This window comes from Mustela erminea, chromosome 7, assembly GCF_009829155.1.
Source record: "Mustela erminea isolate mMusErm1 chromosome 7, mMusErm1.Pri, whole genome shotgun sequence".
NCBI classification, from domain to species: Eukaryota; Metazoa; Chordata; class Mammalia; order Carnivora; family Mustelidae; genus Mustela; species Mustela erminea.
The window spans coordinates 103183779-103208636 of NC_045620.1; the positions used below are offsets into that span (position 1 = coordinate 103183779).

General features: G+C 42.0%; 2 gene segments (V, D, J or C); one reads left to right on the forward strand and one right to left on the reverse strand.

The window, feature by feature from the left end:
• LOC116596448 overlaps positions 1 to 19010 on the forward strand; it is a 53076-nt gene extending 34066 nt beyond the window's left edge. The window contains 1 exon segment of the V gene segment in view: positions 18679 to 19010. Coding sequence covers positions 18679 to 18995 — 317 coding nt within the window.
• LOC116596438 overlaps positions 1 to 23574 on the reverse strand; it is an 85765-nt gene extending 62191 nt beyond the window's left edge. Inside the window, 2 exon segments of the V gene segment in view lie at positions 22811 to 23120; positions 23488 to 23574. Coding sequence covers positions 22811 to 23120; positions 23488 to 23536 — 359 coding nt within the window.
• Between the last annotated feature and the right edge of the window lie 1284 nt (positions 23575 to 24858).

Sequence of the window (24858 nt, forward strand, 5' to 3'; positions counted from 1 at the left end):
TCCTGTGTCCTCCTGCCTTACCTATCACTTAAATTCCTCCAGATGGTGTTTGGCACAAGCCCATTGAGAAGAAAACAGAAGCCATTCAACTTTCGCTTTCCCAACCTTTATGTATATTTCAAGGAAGCAGTTTTATCATTGCTACTCCAACTTCCACATAAATGGTCATCACATCAGGACTTAGAGCTTACTGACAGTCAGACATTATCCATCCAAATGTCCTGATATTATCAGAGAAGTCCCTGAGTCACCCCATTAGGGCTGGGGACAAAGCTACATTGCCTATGGAAGTGTGAAATTGATCCTGTTCACTTAACTTCCCCTTGTCTCAGTTTCCATGTCTTTGAAACTGTGACAACAATGGTTCTGTTTGCAGTTGAAACAGAAGTAAGGTATTTGGCACTGTATCAAACATATAACATATATTAGTTTTTATTTTATTATTATCACTACTATTATGTCACAAGACTTCCATACTATTCCTATGAGTGAAAAAATTAATTGTAATGTATTTATGTAATAGTGCACTATTCAGCAGGAAAAGAATGAATTATGGCCACACCAACAACAGAGATGAAGTTCAAAGAACACGTTGATCCAAAGAAGCAAGACATCAAAAAAGTATATACTGTATAATTCCACTATATGAAGTTCAAAAACAGAGAATATCTGCTCAATGTGGATAGAAAACAGAAGATGGGTGGCCTCTCGTGGTATGTGTGTGGGGAATGGGCATGGAATTGACAGGGAAGGTGACTGAGGGAGCTTTTGGGATGCTAGAGACAGTCTCTGTCTTGACCTGCTTTTAGTTGTACTAATTTTTTTTAATGAAAATAGTTAAATAATGGGTAGAAATTATGGAGTCAAAATAACAGATTCTTTTTCCATCTTCTTCCTTTATAACCACTGGCATGTCAAATAACATAAACTCTGAGAACCCCTGATCTCTCATCTCTAGAGGATTATTGTGAGATGAATTGCGCTAGATGAATGAGTCCTGCGTACAGTATTCGATACACAGTAAGTCCTCAAGATTTCACTCGATGGCAGTTGACAGTGTAGTTGTTGATGTTTATTAGTTTTATTAGTAGTAGCAGCATTACAGTTGTAGTGTCCAAAGTATTAGTACTAACGTTCGTAGTACTAGTATTTGCAATACTAGTATTAGTCATAGCAGTATTATTATTATTATTAGTAGTATTAGTAATAGTAGTTTTTGCTAGGATGCTTCTCCCTTTTTTTTGCCTACTTCTCAGAGTGTTTATCAGAGATAGGATCAAGGTCTATTCCGTGGATGAATTCCGTTGCAGGCCTGCAAGAGAGATTTCATTTTAGAATTCCTGAGGTTTGGGATTTGTGTCATCAAGAAAGGAAGCTTTCAAAGGACAAAGTCCCTTGATCCTTGAGCCCTGCAAGCCCTTCCCCAAAGCAGCTTCTGCCGGGGTGATCAGACCCGGAACAGAACGCAGCTGCTGTAACTACCGGGAGCACTGGCCACTGCTCTCCTCACCATCCCCACCCAGCCCGGGGACGGTTTCTGCTCTGTGCTGTAACATGGTGGGAGGAAGGATATGAATCTGCCAGCAGTAATAACTGGCAGCATCCTCAGCCTCTACTGCACTGATTTTGAGGATGAATTCTCTGTCCAGATGAATCACGGAGAACTGGTCTGGGACACCAGACTTGAGGTTATCAGCATCATAGGTGAGATGCTTAGGAGCCTGGTCTGGTTTCTGCTGATACCAGCTCAGATATTGCTGACACTCTCATTGGTCCTGCATGTGATGGACACGTCCTGTCTCAGGGACATAGAGCGGAAGGCCGGAGACTGGGTCAGCCCCATGTGCCCTTGGACAGCTGGGTTGGAAGCAAAACACAAAGTCACCATTGTTTACCAGGTTCAACTACATGTTCCTCCCAGAAGATTCTGGAAGCCCTGGTCCCCTAATCTGAGAACTCCTGGGATTCCGAGGGGAGGGGAGACCCCGGGTCAGGGATCCACAGGGAGGATCCCTGGGGAGATCCCACAGTCAGGAGGGCAGGACTCCCATCATCTTGGGGATATCCGCTATACTCCCCTTCTCACCTGGGAAGCAGGCCAGTAGAAGGCAGAGGCTTGGGTCAGGACTCCTATGTTTGATCTGAAGCCTAGTCTGAGGCTCTTTTTTGCCCCGAATGTCTGAGCAGCCTCTTCATGAAGATGCTGAAGAGCAGAGATGGGCTCTGGGGGAAACATGCAAATCACTGAGGGGTTGGGCAGGTCCGCGGCAGGTGCAGAACCAAAGGCTCTTGGGGGATCACACAGATGCAGGGTTCACGTCTTGTCCCAGAGGAGCTTCTCCACGCTGTTTGTCAGAAAAAAAATCGTCTCTGTATTTTGTGATCCTTGTTTGTACTCAGAGTCTAAGAGTTTGTGATTATAACATGGGGTCTTCCTCCTAAGAATGAGGAAAGAAAAGACGTTGATTCTCTAAGACCTAACCTTTCCTATGATTACACATTTTTGACTGTGGGTTACCCAGGACATCATGCTGTAGAAAGGCCTGGAAGGCTCCATCTTCATATCTTACCTTAAATAGATGCCGTGAGCCCTGGGGGAGAAGAGTGAAAGATCTGGTGTCTGGGAAGCAAACCCCCTACCCCCATACAGATCCAGTGTTATCCTTAATACTATTACTTTTTTATTCTCATAAATGACCCTAAGTTGTGTGAAATGTATGTGGTGGAGCCTAAATTCTGCCTCCATCCTTAGTCTATGAACTGTTCTTACTTGAAAATTAGAAATGTGTGTAAAGTGTATTACATATCTTTATCTCATCTACCTTTGTGATTGAAAAGGTTTTATTCAGAACCCATCCTATTACGATTACATCAATAGGTCATCTGGGCTCACATGGGCTCCCAGGATCATCACCCGCTTGGTTCAAGATAAAATGTCCCAGAACTGTTCTTCCCAGAAGACATCTACAGAGTTGCCCAGGTGGGAAGTGGGTTATTGTGAATCACCTTCAATCCCAAGTACCTAGTGATTTTTTATTTGAGCTTTACATTGTAAGCCTGTGGGAGTCCTTGGAGTGAGAGGGATTTGTTTGTCTGATTTTTTCTTAGGTCAAAATCCACAGCACCTCAGATGTCTCCTCTCCCACTGGCAGCCTCTCAGGACCCACAGTTGCTCCTGTACAGTTTCTCAGATGGTGGATGTCCATGTCCCTGTGTCCAGACACAGTCCTTAAGGTGAATTTCCATCATAGTACACAACCAGCACTGGGGGATTAAACTTTACATTCCAGACTCAGAAAGTTGGGGAAATCTGTCCCGTCTCTCAGCGGTTCTGGGGCCAAGAGGACCAGTGCTCTGTGTTCTGCCTTTTGCACATGAGTCAGAGGCTGTATCGTGCTCAGCCTTCCCAAGAATTCCCTGCACAAATGCCGAGCTCTCTTAACTATCTCCATGTGATTTAAAATCAGGCAAAAAGAAAACCACCATTTTATTCATATAAACTACCTAATGTTGAAGTATTTTTACCTTCTTGGTAATTCCCAATATTCTTGAAATGTACTATATCTGGTCACCATATTCTTATAATATAAGGGGAAGAAAATATTAATATGTTATTTACATTTATGCATTTATGTGTATAGGTGACATTGATCTATTTATTCTTTTTCATGTTATCTGTTCATATCTTCATATCAACATTAACTTTTTATAAAAAATGTTGAAAGGTTATTCTCCATATGATCTAATCTAAAAGAAATAGTTCATGGGATTCAAACATATTTGTAAAGCCAATGTGTACCATACAGAACCATTCTTATTCATCCTGTGATGCACTTAAGGGGAAAAAACTGTATCTAAGAATAGGTAATACTTTCAGTTCTAAAATAAATAAGTCTAAGTCATAGGGATGTAAGGTACAGCATAGAAAATATAGCCAATGATATTTAATAAGTTTGTATGGTGACAAATGGTAATTCTTTATTTTGTATTTTTTAATTGTTTTTTTTAAAGATTTTATTTATTTATCAGAGAGAGAGACGGGGAGAGAGCGAGCACAGGCAGACAGAAAGGCAGGCAGAGGCAGAGGCAGAGGGAGAAGCAGGCTCCCCGCTGAGCAAGGAGCCCGATGTGGGACTCGATCCCACGACGCTGGGATCATGACCTGAGCTGAAGGCAGCTGCTTAACCAACTGAGCCACCCAGGCATCCTGTATTTTTTAATTTTTTAAAAATTTATTTTTTTCAGTGTAACAGTATTCATTGTTTTTGCACCGCACCCAGTGCTCCGTGCAATCCGTGCCCTCTCTAATACCCACCACCTGGTTCCCCCAACCTCACACCCCCCCGCCACTTCAAAACCCTCAGGTTATTTGTCAGAGTCCACAGTCTCTCATGGTTCACCTCCTCTTCCAATTTCCCTCAACTCCCTTCTCCTCTCCATCTCCCCATGTCCTCCATGCTATTTATTATGCTCCACAAATAAGTGAATCCATGTGATAATTGACTCTCTCTGCTTGACTTATTTCACTCAGCATAATCTCTTCCAGTCCCATCCATGTTGCTACAAAAGTTGGGTACTCATCCTTTCTGATGGAGGCATAATACTCCATAGTGTATATGGACCACATCTTCCTTATCCATTGGTCCGTTGAAGGGCATCTTGGTTCTTTCCACAGTTTGGCGACCGTGGCCATTGCTGCTATAAACACTGGGGTACAGATGGCCCTTCTTTTCACTACATCTGTATCTTTGGGTAAATACCTAGTAGTGCAATTGCAGGGTCACAGGGAAGTTCTATTTTTAATTTCTTGAGGAATCTCCACACTGTTCTCCAAAGTGGTTGCACCAACTTGCATTCCCACCAACAGTGTAGGAGTGTTCCCCTTTCTCCACATCCTCTCCAACACATGTTGTTTCCTGTCTTGTTAATTTTGGCCATTCTATCTGGTGTAAGGTGGTATCTCAATGTGGTTTTAATTTAAATCTCCCAGATGGCTAGTGATGATGAACATTTTTTCATGTGTCTGATAGTCATTTGTATGTCTTTATTGGAGAAGTGTCTGTCCATATCTTCTGCCCATTTTTTGATATGATTGTCTGTTTTGTGTGCGTTGAGTTTGAGGAGTTCATTATAGATCCTGGATATCAACCTTTTGTCTGTACTATCATTTGCAAATATCTTCTCCCATTCCGTGGGTTGCCTCTTTGTTTTCTTGACTATTTCCTTTGCTGTGCAGAAGCTTTTGATTTTGATGAAGTCCCAAAAGTTCATCTTCACTTTTGTTTCCTTTGCCTTTGGAGACATATCTTGAAAGAAGTTGCTGTGGCTGATATCGAAGAGATTACTGCCTATGTTCTCCTCTAGGGTTCTGATGGATTTCTGTCTCACGTTGAAGTCTTTTATCCATTTAATAAGTTTGAGTTTATCTTTGTGTACGGTATAAGAGAATGGTTGAGTTTCATTCTTGTACATATAGCTGTCCAGTTTTTCCAGCACCATTTATTGAAGAGACTATCTTTTTTCCACTGTATATTTTTTCCTGTTTTGTCGAAGATTAATTGACCATAGAGTTGAGGGTCCATATCTGTGCTCTCTATTTTGTTTTAGTGGTCTATTTGTCTGTTTTTTTTTTTTTTTTTTTTTAAAGATTTTATTTATTTATTTGACAGAGAGAAATCACAAGTAGATGGAGAGGCAGGCAGAGAGAGAGAGAGAGGGAAGCAGGCTCTCCGCCGAGCAGAGAACCCGATGCGGGACTCGATCCCAGGACTCTGAGATCATGACCTGAGCCGAAGGCAGCGGCTTAACCCACTGAGCCACCCAGGCGCCCCTATGTGTCTGTTTTTATGCCAGTACCATGCTGTCTTGGTGATCACAGCTTTGTAATAAATCTTGAAATCAGGTAACGTGATGCCACCAGTTTTATTTTTGTTTTTCAACATTTCCTTAGAGATAACCTTTTATTTCTCTTTGTTGTCTGATTGCTGTTGCTAGGACTTCTAAAACTATGTTGAACAAGAGTGGTGAGAGTGGGCATCCTTGTCGTGTTCCTGATCTCAATGGGAAGGCTGCAAGCTTCCCATTCCCATTCTCAAATATCATTGAGGATGATATTTGCTGTGGGTCTTTCATAGATAGATTTTATGAAGTTCAGGAATGTTCCCTCTATCCCTATACTTTGAAGCGTTTTAATCAGGAACAGATGTTGGATTTTGTCAAATGCTTTTTCTGCATCAATTGAGAGGACCATGTGGTTCTTCTCTCTTCTCTTATTAATTTGATTGATTTGCAAATGTTGAACCATCCTTGTAACCCAGGTATGAATCCCATCTGGTCATGGTGGATAATCTTTTGAATGTGCTGTTGGATCCTGTTTGCTAGGATCTTGTTGAGAATCTTAGCATCCATATTCAATAGGGATATTGGTCTGAAATTCTCCTTTTTGGTAGGGTCTTTGCCTGGTTTGGGGATCAAGGTAATGCTGGATTCATAGAAAGAGTCTGGAAATTTTCCTTCTGCTTCAATTTTTTGAAACAGCTTCAAGAGAATAGGTATTATTTCTTCTTTGAAAGTTTGTTAGAATTCCCCAGGGAATACATCAGGTCCTGGGCTCTTGTTTTTTGGGAGGTTTTTGATCACTGCTTCAATCTCGTTACTAGATATCGGTCTATTCAGGTTGTCAATTTCTTCCTGGTTCAATTTTGGGAGTTTATAGTTTTCCAGGAATGAATCCATTTCATCTAGGTTGCTTAACTTATTGGCATATAACTGTTGATAATAACTTCTGATAATTGTTTCTACTTCCTTGGCGTTCGTTGTGATCTTTCCCTTTTCATTCATAATTTTATGAACTTGGGCTTTCTCTCTTTTCTTTTGGAGTAGTGTGGCCAACGGTTTATTGATCTTATTGATTCTTTCAAAAATCCAGCTTCTAGTTTCATTGATACATTCTACTGTATCTCTGGTTTCTACCTCATTGATCTCAGCTCTAATCTTGATTATTTCCCTTCTTATGTGTGGGGTTGGTTTGATTTGTTGTTGATTCTCTAATTCTTTAAGGTGTAGAGACAGCTGGTGTGTTCTGGATTTTTCATTTTTTTTGAGGGATGCTTGGATGGCTATGTATTTCCCCCTTAGGACCGCCTTTGCTGTATTCCATAGGTTTTGGACCGAAGTGTTTTCATTCTCATTGATTTTCATGAATTGTTTAAGTTCTTCTTTGATCTCCTGGTTGATCCAAGCATGCTTAAACAAGGTGGTCTTTAGCTTCCAGGTGTTTGAGTTCCTTCTGAACTTTTCCTTGTGATTGAGCTCCAGTTTCAAAGCATTGTGATCTGAGAAAGTGCCCAGAACATCTCAGTCTTTTGGTATCAGTTGAGTCCTGATTTGTGACGCAGTATGTGGTCTATTCCATGTGCACTTGAGAAGGTTCCATGTGCACTTGAGAAGAATGAGTATTCTGTTGTTTTAGGGTGGAATGTTCTGTATATATCTATGAGGTCTATCTGGTCCAATGTGTCATTCAATGCTCTTGTTTCTTTATTGATTTTCTGCTTGGATGATTTTCTTCTGTTACTGAGAGAGGCGTGTTAAGGTCTCCTATTATTAATGTATTCATATCAATATGATTCTTTATCTTGATTAACAGTTCTCTTATGTAATTGGCTGCTCCCATATTGGGGGCATGGATATTTACAATTGTTAGATCATCTTGGTGGATAGTCCCTTTAAGAATTCTGTAGTGTCCTTCTGTATCTCTGACTACAGTCTTTAGTTTAAAATCTAATTTGTCTCATATGGGAATCGCTACCCCGCCCTTCTTTTGAGGCCCATTGGCATGAAAGATGCTTCTCCATCCCTTCACTTTCAGTCTGGGTGTATCTTTAGGTTCAAAATGGGTCTCTTGTAGACAACATATGGATGGATCCTGTCATTTTATCCAATCTGCAACCCTGTGCCATTTTATGGGTGCATTTAGGCCATTCACATTGAGAGTGATTATTGATAGATAATTGGCATCGTGTTACCTTTGAAGTCTTTCTTTCTGTAGATTGTCTCTATATTTTTGTTCAATGCTATTAATAGGATTTTTCCTCTTTTATGAAACCCTCCTTAATATTTCCTACAGTGTCGGCTTGGTGGTTGCATAGTCTTTTAAGCCTTGCCGACAAATGGTAATTCTTAACATGGTGAACATAGCATAAGGTATAGAAGTGTTCAATCACTACATTGTATACCTGAAACTAATGTTGCATATTAACCATAAATAAATAATAAATATATGAAATAGGTAATAGATTTCTGCTCTTTCTGTGGCTGTTGCAGTTCTACAACCTTGTTCTTAAATGTTGCTTTTACTTTTATTTGTCTATTAAGCTTCCATAGAAGTTTTAAAATCAACTTGCTCCTCATAGGTTAAGAAAATTAAAAAAATGAATGACTAAATTATTTCTCCATCAAAGACAGTATTTTTTCTTTCTCTTTGTTTTCTATGATACTGAAAACCTATGGAATTGTACAGGGCTTTAGGAACCAAGGAAATAAATCAGGGCCCCTTCCTTATAGATGTCATACAATGCTAGATCCATATCCCTGATCAGGGCCCTGGGTAGGTTGTTTTACTGACGTGTTGACATTAAAAATCAGCAGTGATGGGTTACCTCAGTGGCTCGTTCAGTTAAGTGTCAGACTCTTGATTTCAGCTCAGGTCATGATCTCAGGGACATGACATCAAACTCTGCATTGGGCTCTGCATGGAGTATGGAGACTGCTTAAGATTCTCTCTCCTTCACTCCCTCTGCCCTTCTCCCCGGCCCACCACCAGAATTTTTAATTTTATCACTAATCTGAATTAATAATTCTATTAGTGCACTTGTCAACCTTAAACAAAGAACAACCAGTTATTTTACTAGCAAAATAAGCTTACTTGAGAAAAGGAGAAGAATTGCAATTCCAGACAAACCAAACTATGGCAAACTGCTGCCTAGTCTGAAGAGGCAAAAGGAAGGTCTGCTTTTATTATGCATTAATAGGAGATTGGGGAGGATTGTTTTGAAAAAAATGTTCACTGGATAAAAACAGTTTGAGGTTGTGGTAGTTTCTCATTGGCTGCAAGCAGTGGTTGTTGCTTGCGGGGAGAGATTATCCTTCTTTTTCTTAAAAGCAGGAAGTGAATTCCTATGTGAAAAATGTCCTCCCTTGTCGAGATAATTCTTACATTTCTTCTTCCCATTGGTTATGCAGACTCTAACCATGGAATGGTACGTGCAGGAGAACTTCCCAGCTTAGATGAGGTTTCCTTTACTCTTTTTTATCCAACAAAGTCAATATTGTTTGTCAAGGATAATAACGACAGGGCAGGTGCGTCTATGACTACCATTGGTAGCACCCTTCTGTTAACAAGCATGTAATAGCTGTGTTCTTCTCCATGGCAGCAGGGCATTACCGTTCTTATTGCCGTGTGCTTGTTGCCATGTCACTTCTTTACAGAGTCACATGGAAACCTGAATATAGAATATCATCTTTGTCATGATTAGGAGATATCATATTTCTCCCTCCCTTTTTTTGTTTGAAGCTATTCTTCAATGAAGGTCATGATCAGAGTTCCTATTTGAGGGCTCTGAGCAATAGGGATGAAATCAAGAGATATTTGTTAAGAAGCAGAGGCTGGGGACTCAGGAGTGCTCTGTACAGTAGCTGGGTTTGTGTACTGCACAAATGTGCCCAGCTGATGAAATTAATAGGGCTGAAATGATATGTTTCCTCTCAGAAGGCTGAGTATTGTCCTTTATGTCTCACTTGAAGACAAGTGATATTACCCATTAATTGATTTTTCAGTCAGTCTGTTTTATGTTTGTTGATTAGTAGTTTCATTTAGTTGTTATTTTCTCTGTAAATTACAAGAGCTGTGACCTATGTTATGATAGTATTAATAGATTTCACCATAAAATAAAAAAAAGTTTGGATAATGTCTTATAACTGGAATTCATGACAGGAATGTGGACATAGAGATAATGGGGCTTTCATGGGATGTAATGGCTTATAGGAAAAAATAACTCCATTCAAACCTCCACTGAGTGAGAAAACATATATTCAGATAAGTATACCAATTGGTGTATGATATAGAAACAAAGATTGTAAGGAAAATTGCTCAAGCCAGGTTAGTACTGTATCTGATCCCGGACACTAATTTTTTATGTGGAGTTACTGGAGTCATATTAATCCATTTAATTCATAAGATAATTGTATAAACACATCAAAAAATGTATCTACATGTATTCATATTATACATATATACATATATATGCATATGGACATACATTCACATATATAATTTATTTACTTTAGATTTAATGAAATTTAATAAGTCTGAATTATCTACAGAATTTGTCACCATTACTCTAAGTAATCTTAGTTAGATGTTTCTACAATGGCATGAATTTTACACTTTTATTTCAAATATTTCAAGGAAACATTTCTTTGTTTTGTATCTTCTTATGAATGGATTTCCAAGTATTCCTTTATATGCCATTGTGCTTAATAAAACCTGTCAATTTCTATGCAAAGATGTGTAAAAACTGCATTAGTCAGATTTTACACACTGCTTTAACAAACCAGTCAAGAACTCAGTGGCTTGCCATACTAAGCATTTGTTCCTATAGTCATGGATGTTCATGTTGACAATAATTAGGTTAATGCACACAGGGCTCAGTTGTGTGGTTCTTCTGCAGGGAGATGAATGGTTCTCCAGTCTATGGACTGTGGTTGATCTGGGGCCAGTGAGAGTGTGGAGACTACCCATGGCACACCATTCTTACGGCAAGCTGTAGGAGGGTGATAGAAGTCATGAAACAAACAAATCCAAGTCCAGTTATTCTGACAGAATTGCATACAATTTTGATTTATTCTTACTGTGGCCTTTGTAATTCTTTAAATTTGTACAAATCATTATTCTATTTATTTTTTAGGTTATGTGGTCATGTTGTTTCCAAATAATTATATTTTTCCATATTTACAGTCTAAAAAGAAGTTTGTAATCATATTTGTATGAATTGAGAAAGTAAGGGGCTTCTGGGTGGCTCAATGTGTTAAAGCTTCTGCCTGTGGCTCAGGTCATGATCCCACGGTCCTGGGATCAAGCCTGCATCGGGCTCTCTGCTCAGCAGGGAGCCTGCCTCCTCCTCTCTCTCTGCCTACCTCTCTGCCCACTTGTGGTCTCTGCCTGTCAAACAAATAAAATAAAATCTTAAAAAAAATAGAAAATAAATTTGAAGGGTTTTTTGACTTGTGGCCTTAATTCAACAGGTAGCTGTCAATAGAAATGTCTTAAATGAAAATAGGAAATTAAAGAAATACTAGTTTAGGGGAAGTAAAAATGCTGTACAACAGAGCATCTTAAACCTTACACAGCTCTCCTGCCATCTTGTTAAAATGGAGAGCAATGTGAGTAGGTATCAGTTGCAAACAGCTATTTCGCATGTGTCACAAGCTTTCAGGGTTCTGTTGATGCTCTCGTTTATAAGGAATTTAAAGCAACAAGGTATTCTTTTATTCTTTTTTAAAAAGATTTTATTTATTTATTTGATAGACAGAGATTACAAGTAGTCAGAGAGGCAGGCCCAGAGAGAGGAGGAAGCAGGCTCCCACCAAGCAGAGAGCCCAATGTGGGGCTCAATCCCAGGACCCTGAGGTCATGACCTGAACCGAAGGCAGAGGCTTTAACCCACTGAGCCATCCAGGCACCCCAGCAACAAGGTATTCTTATATTAAGAAAAAACAATGCTTCATCCACATTTAGTTTCTTTTTTTTTAATCACAAAAGTTCTTCATTGTCAAGTTATTTCTATATACATGACACAATTTCCTCACTCTTCTGTTCCCTCAGTCACTTAACAAAATCTTCTTGTTATGACCTAATGATGGTAGCTAGAAGCATATTCAAACATATTCAGGGCCTTCCCCTAACTGGCCAACTTCTGAGAGATGTGAAAACAGTGACCATCCCAGGCTGTCTTCTGTCAACTCCCTGTCACCACCATCACTTCTGGAAGCACATTTCCCAAAGCCCCCTTTCCTCTATGGCTCCCTATGGAGTTGCTCACAGGGCACCTTATCCTAGATCTGGAGGTCAGAAGAGGAGGATTCAGTGCCTTCCATCAGCACCTGCAGGCAGGTGAGTGATAAGTGAGGGACCAGAGAATCACCTGGGGAGGGTCTGCGGGGGCTAGAGTATCAGCGTCTCCATCACTGGCCCTCCTAGACAGGCCTGAGGATCATGTGGTTAAGCAGCCACATGGCTGCTTAAATTTTCTGACTTATGGGGGATCATTAAGGAATCACAGTTTCTAGTGTATATTTCCCTTATTATATCCCCAGACCTTTGAAAGAGTGACGTTCAGACATTACGTCCTTATAGGAAGCAATTCCTGCTTAGAATATCTAGAGTGGCTTCTCTTTTGCTGTACAAACCCTGACAGATGCCATCACCACACTCCTAAGGTATAATGATCTGGGAGAAAGTGAGTCAGTCAGGGGGCTGAGGAGCCTCCTTGCCCTTCTCCCAAAGCCCCCCACTGACCTCATTAGAGGGGCTGCCTCTGAGAAACTGAGCAGTTGCAGGCATCAGAGGAGTGGGGGAGGGGGGTGGGGCAGCCCAGCCCCTCACATCTGCTTCCCTGGTGGTTTATGTTCTGACTTGTAACACTTTGGGCGGCTAGCTGTTAGACTGCAGGCAGTAGTAGGTCCTAGCCTCTTCAGGGTCCAGGCTGCTGATGGTGAGAGTGATGTCTGTCCGAGATCCACTGCTGCTGAACCACAATGGGACACCAGTTTCCAACTTGGATGCTGCATAGATCATGAGCTTAGGAGCTCTCCCTGGCTCCTGTTGATACCAGGCTAACGACTTGTTAATGTTCTGACTGGCCTGGCAGGTGATGGTGACTCTTTCTTGTAGAGCCATGGACAGGACAGCAGGAGACTGGCTCAGCACACTCTCACCATGGGAGGCTGAAACCACACAGCAAACATCAGCAGCATCTCAGGATGTGTACGTGGAAGTCACCAGTATCTAGTTAGGTAGGACAGAGAATACTATTTATTTTTTAAAAAAGCCAAATATATCTGTGGAAGGATTCCCAATGAAGAAAGAAAATCAGGATGGAAAATCATACCCCCGTTTTAACCTGCCTTTGTCCAAATATTCTCACCTGGAACCCAGAGGAGCAGAGAGGGTCAAGAAGCTGTAATGGAGTCACCATCTTGCTGCTTTCGATGGGTCCAGTGCGTTCATGCCACACACCCAGAGACTCTGTTACTAGACTCTGAGAGGCAGAAACACTTTAGATCTAAGAGGAAGTAGATATGCAAATTATGGGACATTCTTATTGCTGGTAAAGGACAAGTACTTGCATCTCGTTCCTCTGAACACTGAGGTTAAAGCCAGTATCTTTTTGAGTGTTGAATGTTGAGACAACACATTCCACACTTGGATAAGATATACCATTCCTGATAAATTAGTTTATCAGCTAATTTTGAAGTCCCTAGTTTAGAGCGGGTGCAGAGCCAGGAGGGACTCTGTATCAGGTTTAGGTCACAATGCAAGTGGCCCTATCATGTGGGCCCTATGACCTCTTGTGTCATTGGGTGGCATGTGCATCTGTGTGCAGGAAGGAGGGTGACGCTATGGCAAGCCCAGGTGAAGACTCATAGCATAGACTTCCGGGTTCTTTGGTAAGACTTGGCCCTTCTCAAATACAACCTATTCACTGTTCAGCAAGTAGTTTCTAGTGTAGCACAGACCCCGATAGACTTGTGTACCCCATATCAATTAACTGTGTGCAGAATTGTTCGTCCTAAACCAGGCATGTCAGACACACCAGATTGTAAGATTGGGTGGAGCCCAGCATCGGTCAACTCAGGAAGGAGAAAGTATTTTCTTTAGCATTGGAGCCAAGCAGATTCAGCAGGCACACTTAATTTATGGGACAAGAGTTTCAGATCTCGACAATACTCACCACTCTTGCCCAGACACCCCTGCACGATCTCCTATTTTCAGCCTCATGAGGCTTTATATTTAATGCACTTTCTTATTTCTGCATTCTTGCTGCTCCAGGGGCAAAGGGTCTACCACTCCCCAAATTAGCTAATTCCCAGAGGCAGTAAAAGACTTGCCCAAGAGCATACATTTGATATGTAAGCCAGAGAATCCTGAGCCCCAATCCTACTCTCTTCCTTTCAATGAGAGGCACAATTTGTGACAATTCTCTCTATCCAGATCCTCCTGGGTACCAGAGGACAAGGGGCACACCTATAGTGTGCAGCCTGCTGAAATTTTCAAGCTCTCCAATCTTATGTCTAAGTAGTTTGTTTAATTTGCTTCTCCATTACTTCTCATGAAATACACAGTAAAAAATACAGACCAGCAGTATTTCTCTCTGTCTGCTCTTCTCACCTTGGTACTGCCTGTGTCGCCGTGTGGCATGCTATATGTTCTGTTTCCAGGGGACTATGCGTATAATAAAAACTTCTTACTGCATTGTAATAGCTTTCCTGTCTTTGTTTCTTACCACATCTGATTAAAGACAAAGGGCCTGCCAAGCACTAATAGAGAAAGGACTCCAGGTTCTGCCCAGGTTCGCATGATATGTTGCTGTAAGTTAAACTGGAAAGCTCCCATACCATACCTTATTGAAATAAGATGGTTAGTTAGTAGACACTCAAGGAGCACAAGTGGTCATTGACTTAATGTGGCTGGGGAAGTGGCCTGACGTAGGGGCACGGATGCCGTATGGGGGGCTGGCTAGGAAGGGTCTGAAGGAGGAGAGTGAAAGGATAATGGAGGAAAGATCAGAGGCAAGAAATTACCCAGTCTAAACCAAAAAGAGAAACTAAGCTAAAAACAAAAAATAAGAAAACCACCAAATCAAAACCACCACCAACAAAACCCTACAGTAACTGGGATACATGGGACCAAACAAAAGATCTAACATTTGTGCCACTGGAATCCTAGAAAGAGTGCGGAGAGAGGATGAAGATGAAAAATATTTTGAATAAGTAATTGCTGAAAAATTTTCACATTTAGCACACCCCCAACAGCATAAACCTGAATAAATACATGTCAAGACAGCATCTGAAAATTTCTGAGCAGTAAGGAAAAAGGGAAAAAATATCATAGGCTGAAAGAGAAAAATCACACTTACCCAGAGGAAAACACCTTGAATGACAGAGGATTTCTATTCAGAAACCATGGGGACCAGAAGGCAATGATGTCACCATTTTTTTTCCTAGATATAATTGACATCTAACATTGTATAAGTTTAAGTTTTACACAGTGTGATAAGTTGATCTATGTCTATATTGTGAAGTGGTTACCAACATTAAGATAGTTAATGCCACCTTTGCTTCACATAATTTTCCTTCTTGTTTTACTTATTTACTTTTTGTGGTGAGAATATTGAAAGTCTAGTCTCTTAGTAACCTTCCAGTACAATATAATCTTGTTAACTACAGTCTCCATGCTGTACAAGAGACCATCAGAAATTATTTTATATATGAAAGTTTGTACCCTGTGATCAACATCTCCCCTATTTATCTCACCATTTAACCCTGGCAACCACCAATCCATTCTCTGTTTCTATGTATTTGGGTTTCTTAGATTCCACATGGAAGTGATATTATACATAATATCTTTCTCTGTCTTCCTTATTTCACTTAGCATATTACTTTCAAGTTTCATCCATGTTGTCCCAAATGGCACGATTCCCTTCCCTTTCATGGATGAGTAGTACTTCATTGTGCGCGTACACATGTATAACACGGCTTCTTTATCCATTTATCCATCAATGGACACTTAGGTTGTTTCTGTATCGTGGCTGTTTTAAATAATGCTGCAATGGACGCAGTGGTGCATGTATTTTTTCAAAGACCCAGAAGTGGAATAGCTGGATCATAGGGTATTTCTATTTATATGTTTCTGCGGAAACTCCATACTGTTTTCCATAGTGGCTGCACCAGTTTACATCCCCAACAACACCTGAGAGTGTTTCTCCTTATCCTCTCCATATCTTCTTTCTCCATACCCTCTATAACCTTTGGTATTTCTTATTTTTTGTTTTTGCTTTTTTTTATAAATAGATATTAAATTTTATCAAATACATTTTCTGCATCTGTTGAGACAATCTCAAGATTTTTACCCTTACTTTTGTTAATGTGACATATTATGCTGATTGATTTATGGATATTGAACCATCCTTGTATCTCTAGACTAAATCCTTCTTGATCATGGTATATGATCCTTTTAATGTATTGTTGAATTTAGTTTGCCAATATTTTGTGGAGGATTTTTGCCTCTGTGTTCATAAGAGATATCAGCCTCTAGGTACAGCCTTTCTGTTCTGGATGCCAAGAGCTACAGCCTTGTCTCCAATCCCCTCCTGCTCCAGGCAGGGCTGGCCCGCAGAATGGGATCCAGGAGGGGAGGCAGATGCGCATGGCTTAGGCTCCCTGAAAATCCAGAAACATGATAATGTGGACATGCAGCTTGCTCCAAACTGCACATAGGTGAAAAAATGTTTAATTTCAAACCCTATTATTTGCCCCATTAATTTATGGCTCTTGTGGGGATGGTCCATTGGAAGTGTCCCCTGAGGGAAGGACACTCCACCCAGGCCTCTCAGTCTGGACTCCTGCCTATGTGTCTCCACGGGACTTCCCCAGCTGGTGAGGTGAGGTGTTGTAAGTACCTCATATGAGGTCAAGTGGCCTTATTCTCATTTGTTGCCTACTATTCCCTTCCTGTATGTGTAGATTCCTTTTCCCTTCTGTTTCTATTGGTTTTTCTATAATAATAAAGTTTTCTTTCCTTTTTGAAGCCGAAACAGACCTGTGGTCAATCTTTTGTTCAGCACAGGTGGGGACTCTGTGTTGTGATAAGGGCTACTGTGTAGATGTTCATCACACTAAAAAATACCTTGGCAGCAACATCTAAATGGACATTGACCACTCCACTGGTTGCCCTGGCCTACTTCCGTTGACACATAAAATTAACCATCAACAGGGGCAAATTGAGGGGCGGAGTTTTGGGAGAATCGACCCTTTGTGAGGGTGACATGTGGCTCCCCAGGTAGGATCTACATGATTCAGGCTCTACCTGGGTCTTAGGAAATGGCTCATGTCTCGAAGCGGTGCAGCAGCCACAGCGACATTCGGAACAGCCAGGGTGCCTGCCATGTGACAGAGGAAGCCTCAGAGGAAAGATGGCGGAAGTTTTGTAGCTGGACTTGCAGTGCGCCCGAAGCCTCCACAGCCTCTGCCCTCCTCATGGGAACTACATGCTCTGCGTCTTAAGGGAATGCACCCCTGCCCCTTCCCTCTGTTTAAGAAGAAACAGCAGGACGAGGAACAGGTGCAGGGAAGTTTATATGGTACCCAAGCAACCCTGTGCTGACTTCTCAATTCACTGGAGGGAACTGAAATTTCTTGAAGGCAACTAGATTTCATTCATTAGTTAATTCAACACAAAACAGAAATATTGAACTGAAAAGATAGAATAACTGAAAATCAGGGTTCAGACTTCCCCTAGGTCCAATGAAGGTCCCACATGTCTCCCCGAGTGAGGAAATTCTGGGCCTGTCTCCCATCTATCCCATCTCTCTGGCCCTTGCACAGCTCCAGGACCCAAGGTCAAGTTTTTACCTCATCCTTACCCATCTTCAGGGGAAAAATGGCTTCAGAGCTCGATGTTTTCCAGTCAGAGTTTTTATAAAAAGTTGGACCCAAAGTTTTCCACTTTCTTTTTGTGCCTTCCAATTCTTTTGCCCCTCCCTGTCTCCCATTATTTGTTTCCCAGCATATTTTGTTATTTTACCACATTTAAAAAAATTTATTTATTTATTTGACAAAGATCACAAGTAGGCAGAGAGGCAGGCAGAGAGAGCAAGGGAAGCAGGCTTTCCACTGAGCAGAGAGTTTGATGCAGGGCTTGATCCCAGGACCCTGAGATCATGATCTGAGCTAAAGGCAGAGGTTTAACCCACTGAGCCACCCAGGTGCTCCTTACCACAGTTTTTGATATGAAGAGCCAATGTCATCATTTCTGGAAACTGAACCCATTTAAAGACATTTTTAAATTGAAAATGGAAGCTCTTCATTCGATCTTGTAGCAGTTTGTCATTTTAGAACTAAGTTGTTCTCAGAGCTTCTAAGTTGTCTTTTGTGTGTTCCTGTCATACAACTCTATTTTGGAGTTACTTTTGGCTCCTTACATTTCCACTGGGTACTTTCACAACCCACTGCTTGTGAGATTTGCTTCTGTTCTCCCTGACTGCTTTGCATAAGCCCCTGTAGGCCCAGACCATGGGCTCAGGCTGTATAAAAAGGGCCTTTGCTATGTGAGCTGAGCTGGGTCAGGCAGGCAGGGGCAGCAAGATGGCGTCACAGAGGCAGGTCCTCCTGTCCTTGTTGCTGTGGGTCTCAGGTGAGAAGCTGAAAAGTGCCAAAATCCTTCTGGAGTAGTGTCATTTTAATCAACTTTTTAAGATATATAATGAGAAACACTGGTTATTTCTAAAATAGATCCAATGATGTACTGCCATGTGGTACCATTAGGAAGCACATTTGTAACGATATATTTCAGCGTGACTGGGATAAAGTGTGTCTGTATCACCATTTTTCTGATTGCAGGTGCCCATGGGGATATCACGATGACTCAGTCTCCAGGCTCCCTGGCTGTGTCTCCAGGTCAGCCGGTCACAATGAACTGCAGAGCCAGTCAGAGTGTTAGCAACTATGTAAACTGGTACCAGCAGAAACCTGGGCAGGCTCCAAGCCTCCTCATCTATGGTGCATCCAACAGGGCCACGGGTATCCCAGACCGGTTCAGCGGCAGTGGGTCTGGGACAGACTTCACCCTCACCATCAGCAACCTCCAGGCCGAAGATGTGGGAAGCTATTATTGCCAGCAGTATAAAAACTATCCACTCACAGTGCTTCAGCCTTGAACACAAACTGCTCCCTGGGGCCACGGGTCAGGGAGGCTCTGCTGCACCAGCTGCTTCTTTCCCGCTCAACCCTGAAACTGTCTGTTCCCCTATCTGCCTGAGAAGTCACTTCTCCTGACTTACTGCTTGCAGGGCTTGTAAGGCCCAGCAGAAAATGATGGGGACTTGATGCCTGCTCTGTCTCACATGCCTGAGATCATGACCTGAGCCAAAACCAAGAGTCGGACGATCAACAGACTGAGCCACCCAGGTGCTCTGATTCCCTCACTCTTCAACCCTGTCACTTTAGGAACACGGGATGCTGTGCCTCAGCACCTTTTTTTCACCACTTGTCACCTTTTTCTTTAAAGTCTTCCCTTGGGCATTCAGGTGTAATCTTGTGACTGAAGGAAATCAGGGCTCTAAGTGTGCCATAACTTGAGTCCCATGTAAATGAGCATGTCCCAGTCTTTGTGAATATGGAGACATTCTGAGCATCTTAGTATTATTTCCTCACCTCCTCCTGAAATATATGGGTTGATGCACTTTAGCTTTGGGAAAGATAGCAGCAAACCTGGTCAGTGTGCTCTAAATGCCTTTACCTACAAAACAGCTTCTCTTAATAATTAGATATTTACTTCAAGGATCACTGTTAAAGGATCCATTTCTCTCATTCAAGGTATGTTTTCTGAGGGCTTCCTCTGAGTCCAGAGCAAAGACATCTGCTTTTGCCCCAGCTGGGAGAGCCAGGTGAAAATCAACGACATCAGTAAACCTTTACTGTGTTCTGTTGGAGGGGCTATAAAGAAAAGTGAAGGAAGAAAGGGAATAAAAGAGTAAGGGAATAAGTGAGTAAGAGTGAGCAGAAGCTTAAAATCAGATGATGTATTAGTTAGCTATCATCATTTGATAAAGCACCCACAAAATACTTAAATGACTTAAAATGGTAGCATATTTGTAGCTCTCATGTTTATTGGTTGACTGCCCTGTTCTGTTAATATGGGCCCAGATTTGATTGATCTTGATTGATCTTGGCTGGCTTGCTTGTGTACTTAAAGTTGGCGGGCTGGTGCTCCTGATGTAGAAAGGCTCAGATTTCCTTCCTCTTTGGCATTTATGTGTGTGTGTGTGTGGGGGGGTGGGGCTGACCATCTTGACCTAGGAAATAGGAAATGGCATACTTGGCTTTAAGTGAGGATGGAGGAGGAGCTGTTAGAACCTGAAGAAGGAAAGAGAAAATGTGAAGACTGACGAGACCAGGGAAGTGAAGTATGATTGTGGGGCAGGGTGAAGGGCCTCAGGAGGTGAGCGGTCATGAATCAAAGTTGGAGCCGTCGGGATTGCTGTGTGTTTTTCTCCAGGAGGCATGTGGAGGTTTGGGACTTTGCTACATGAAATGAAACAATGGAAGGCTGAGGAAGATCTTGCGTATAGGGAGTTGTTATAAAGAAGGATCATGAAATTCAGCTGAGGAAGGAGGGAAATGAGACATGAAGGGCTTAAAGACAAGAAAATATAGGAAGGTCAATAGATTCACTAAAAGCTAATTTTCAGAAAATGGTAAAATTATGACTCTCATTGAGAGATAGTAATGACGAACAGGGGTTGAATTATTTTACTCATATGCTATGAGGGAACTAGGAAGATGTAACTGGTTCATAGGAAAAGTCTAAGACACAGATATATATGGAGTAAAGGAACGAAGTGCAGAGAAAGGCAAGCTGGTTCTCCAAGGTGAAGTAAGGTGTCAACTAAGTCACTACCAGGCAGTACAGAATCATCTATCTATCAGTTACCAACAGTTTATAAAGTTGCAAGATAGCTCAAAGACAATGACCAGGGTTGGACCCTGATAACCTGGAAAGGTACACTACAGAGATGCCGAATTTTCTATGGAAACACAACATATATTTTTCCTATAGATGTCAGGTCTTACTGTAATGAAAGCCAGAAATTATTGGCAGTGGCATACCCAGTGGATTGCGCTGCAGAGTTCTTAGAATGGGTCAAGGATGAGATACTCAACATTTTAAAAACCCCATTATTTATTTATTTATTTATTTATTTATTTATTTATTTATTTATTTGAAAGAGAGAGAGAGTGAGCGATCATATCTGAGCTCATGAGCAGGGGGAGCGGCAAAGGGAGAGAGAGAAGCAGACTCCCCGCTGAGCAGGGCTCCATCCCAGGACCCCGGGATCATGGCCTGAGCTTAAGGCAGAGGCTCAACTGACTGAGCCACCCAGGTGCCCCTGATATGCTCAGCATTGTATCGTTGGAGAACTTGTCATGATTTTCTGATGGCGCACCTAAGGCATGGCCGCGAGAGTGACTGATCAAGATTGGGTGGGGAAGAGACGATTGGGGGAGAATCAGCCAAACAACTGAGAGAGCAGGTAATGGAAGGTCAAATACTGAAACCACCGGGAATTGTGACAGGCTGTGAGAGGCTCTAGGAGGCGGGAGCTAAAATATTCCAGAAACCAGGAGAGACTTTGGGGCTGGTGTTTGTCTGCCATAATGAGTGATCCTAGAGTGGCATAGTCTACCTATCTTGATTTCAAACACTGTTCTTCCACTTTATAGGCAGGCCTAGAAGTCTAGAAGAGGCAGAAGGGGGCGACAGAAGCTTGGTGAGCAGGCTGCCAGGGAAACACAGAAGCTCAGCACACTTTTAGAAGAGACACGGTCTACTGTGCATCTCAGTGGTTTGGAGGGCGAGTGTTGAGGGAGAAGGTGTCCAGTCCAGGTGGTGAGTTTTATCTCTCCTGTGTTTCATATTTTTTGTTTGCCTCTCTCTTATAATCTGTTTTTCTGTTCTTTCCAAATTTAAAATGTTTTCTAATGACTAAAGCAGCCTGCTTTTTGCTCCTGGTTTTGCACTAGAAGTCTTTTTTTTTTTTTTCAATGTTAAAAATATGTTGGGGAAAAAAATGATGTGCATTGTTTCCAGCACAAGGATAGACTGAGATCTAGTATTTTCTCCTTCATGAGATTTTTTCTATGGATTAAAATTTGAATGGCAAAGTCAGGACCTCGATCTGGAAGCCAGATTTCTACATATTTCTACATCTTTCTACATATAAATGAAATCATATGATGTTTGCCTTTCTCTGGACTTACTTCACCTCACAATACCCTATTGGTCCATCCATGTTGTGCCAAATGGCTAGATTTCATTCTATTTATGGCAGAGTAAAATTTCATTGTATATACGGACATCATCTTTACAGGATTAGGAGCTTATTCCTGCTATGGGTTTACAAGTCTGGGAGCTTGAAGAAAAAGTTTTACTAATCCTTCTCAGCCATATTTCCTTTGAGGTTAATGTGTATAGAATGTTATCAAAAGAATACAGCACAAAGACAGTTAGTGTAACTGGGAAAGAAGAAATTCAGAGAGTGGGAAAATAAGTAATAATAAGTTATGAATAATATCAAATATTATCCTACTGAAAATATCACAAACTTTGTTAGATCAAAAATGTATGTAATTGTTTTGCCACAAATATGCCTCAGGTTCCTGACCCCCACACACAAGCCAGGAGTGTCAGTTTGAGGTTCATGGCAGCTCTGCCTGCCAGCTCACTGCTCAGCCCACAGGCTGATCATGTTCCTTCCCCAGCTGGTTGTGCCCCGCTGAGACTATTGCTGCCAAGGGACCAGGACCTGGTCCAGAGCACTCAGCTGCACGTTACTGCCCTGAGTTCCCCAGCACCTGCCTCTGACACCAGCTCGGAGCCTCTGCTGTGCCCGCTCCCTGCTCAGGCAACACACGTGCCCAGTGGGGACCACCAAACAGAGAGGTTTGTGTTCGGGGCTGAACCACTGTGGGAGGAGTATGTGTACCTTGATAACAGTAATAAACTCCCACGTCATCAGCCTCCACCTTGCTGATTCTCAGGGTGAAATCTGTCCCTGATCCACTGCCACTGAACCTGTCTGGGACCCCAGTGAAACGATTGGAAACCTTGTAGATCAGGAGCTGTGGGGACTGGCCTGGCTTCTGCAGGTACCAACTCAAGTACGTGTTTCCATCACTGTGTACGAGACTCTGACTGGCCCTGCAGGAGATGGAGGCCGACTCTCCAGGGGTGACTGACAGTGAGAGTGGAGTCTGTGTCAGCATGACCTCCCCACTGGATCCTACAACAATGAGAGATAAGTACAGGTTATGGAGAAACATTATGAGCCATTATTATGAATTAAGATTTCATTTATATTAGGCTAAATCATATTTTGTGATAGGATTCCTACTGTAAATATATCCAATTTCCATGGATAACCCGAGAATTGCAGGGCACTGAGTGGCCACAATTTTTTTTTCAGTATCTTACTAAAACACTGTTCTTTGTTCCCTTTAATTTCTCATAATTTTTACGGATTTCAAAGTTAAATTCCCCTCTTAGAGGGCAATCTTACCCCTGGACAGAGTACAGATAGGGAGTAGCAGCACCCAGACAGCTCACCCTCCCCACCCCAATGTCCCATCTCCTCCCTCCTCTGCTCTTACCTGGGACCCAGAGCATCAGCAGCCCCAGGAGTTGAGATGGGAACCTCATTTTGAGAAGCTGAACTGATGAGTCCTAGTAAGTAAACACAAGTTCAGAGCTGACCTTTATGTCAGACTTCCAAGGTAAGGTCCTCCCCAGAGGACAATATGCAAATCTTGTGGTGGGTGTGACAGAGAGGAAAGAGGTCCCTCTCCTGGGAGTGCAGTAACTTAAAATGGCTTCTGTGTTTGCCACAGAAACTAACAAAGACAAATTCCCTACTGCCTGTGTGGGAAGCAGGATCTCTCTGTGATAATCAGGATCTGTGGCAGGACACAGTGCTCATAGCCCTGCCTTCTGAGAAAGCTCCAGAGACCCTGACTATATAGGCATGCATGTCCAGAGGCCATTCCTGGCAGGTGAATGGCCATCCTGCCTGGATTCCTGTCAGCTAATGTCCAGGAGGAAACAGATCCCACTCCAGCTGATTAGCCAGCAATCTCCAGATCCCAGGATAAACTGGAGAGAGATCAGGAGTCTCTGGGATCTGCTGTTTCCAGGTTAATGGTTTAGGCAATTTATTAATGAGTTATTAATGAATTAAACTCACCCTGGGACCTCGTGAATTATCTACTCTTTGAGAACAAAAGAATCTCTCACTTACACAAAGAGAACTCATAGTCCTGCAGAAGAAAATAGGAAAGAAGACAGAATTATAAGCTTCAGGCAATGTATGAAGTATGTGGTAACTGATTGTTACAGTGCATTGTGTACCCTGTCATAGTTCTGTCTCCCTCCCCAGAGAGACTGATAGTAGGCAAGACACAGATGATAGAACATACATACTACATGGTACATATTAGATAAGGTGGACACACACACACACCATATCAAACAGAGTGATTTCTTAAGTCAACACTGTCTAAGTGGATGGACAGGATGAATAATGTTTCCCTTCCCACACAGAGGCTTCCTCATCATGTGTAACCGATTTCTGTTAGGGGGTCTTGTTCCTTGTTAGTTCTGTGTGAGAAGCTGTTGTCTCTCACTGGATTTTATGTTCAGCCCCACAGTTCTGAGTCTATAGTTGAAAATGAGATTCTGTAGGTGAGAATAGCAAGTATTGGGATAAAACTTCTAATAATTTGACGTCACCCTTACCCATGATGGAAATTTTCTGAGGTCTTTGGTGAACCACAGTCACTGTGGAACAGGATGCATGGTCTAGGCTGCTTGGGCCATCAGTTTGCCGACCATCCTTCATTTAAGGCTGCGATATAACCTGATGCTTCTGTGTGTGTCAGCCTGATGTAGTTGTTACTCAGGTGTTGGTGAGTGTTGTGTCAACCTCAAATTACCCAACAACTCAAGTCACTGTCGGGCACACAAAA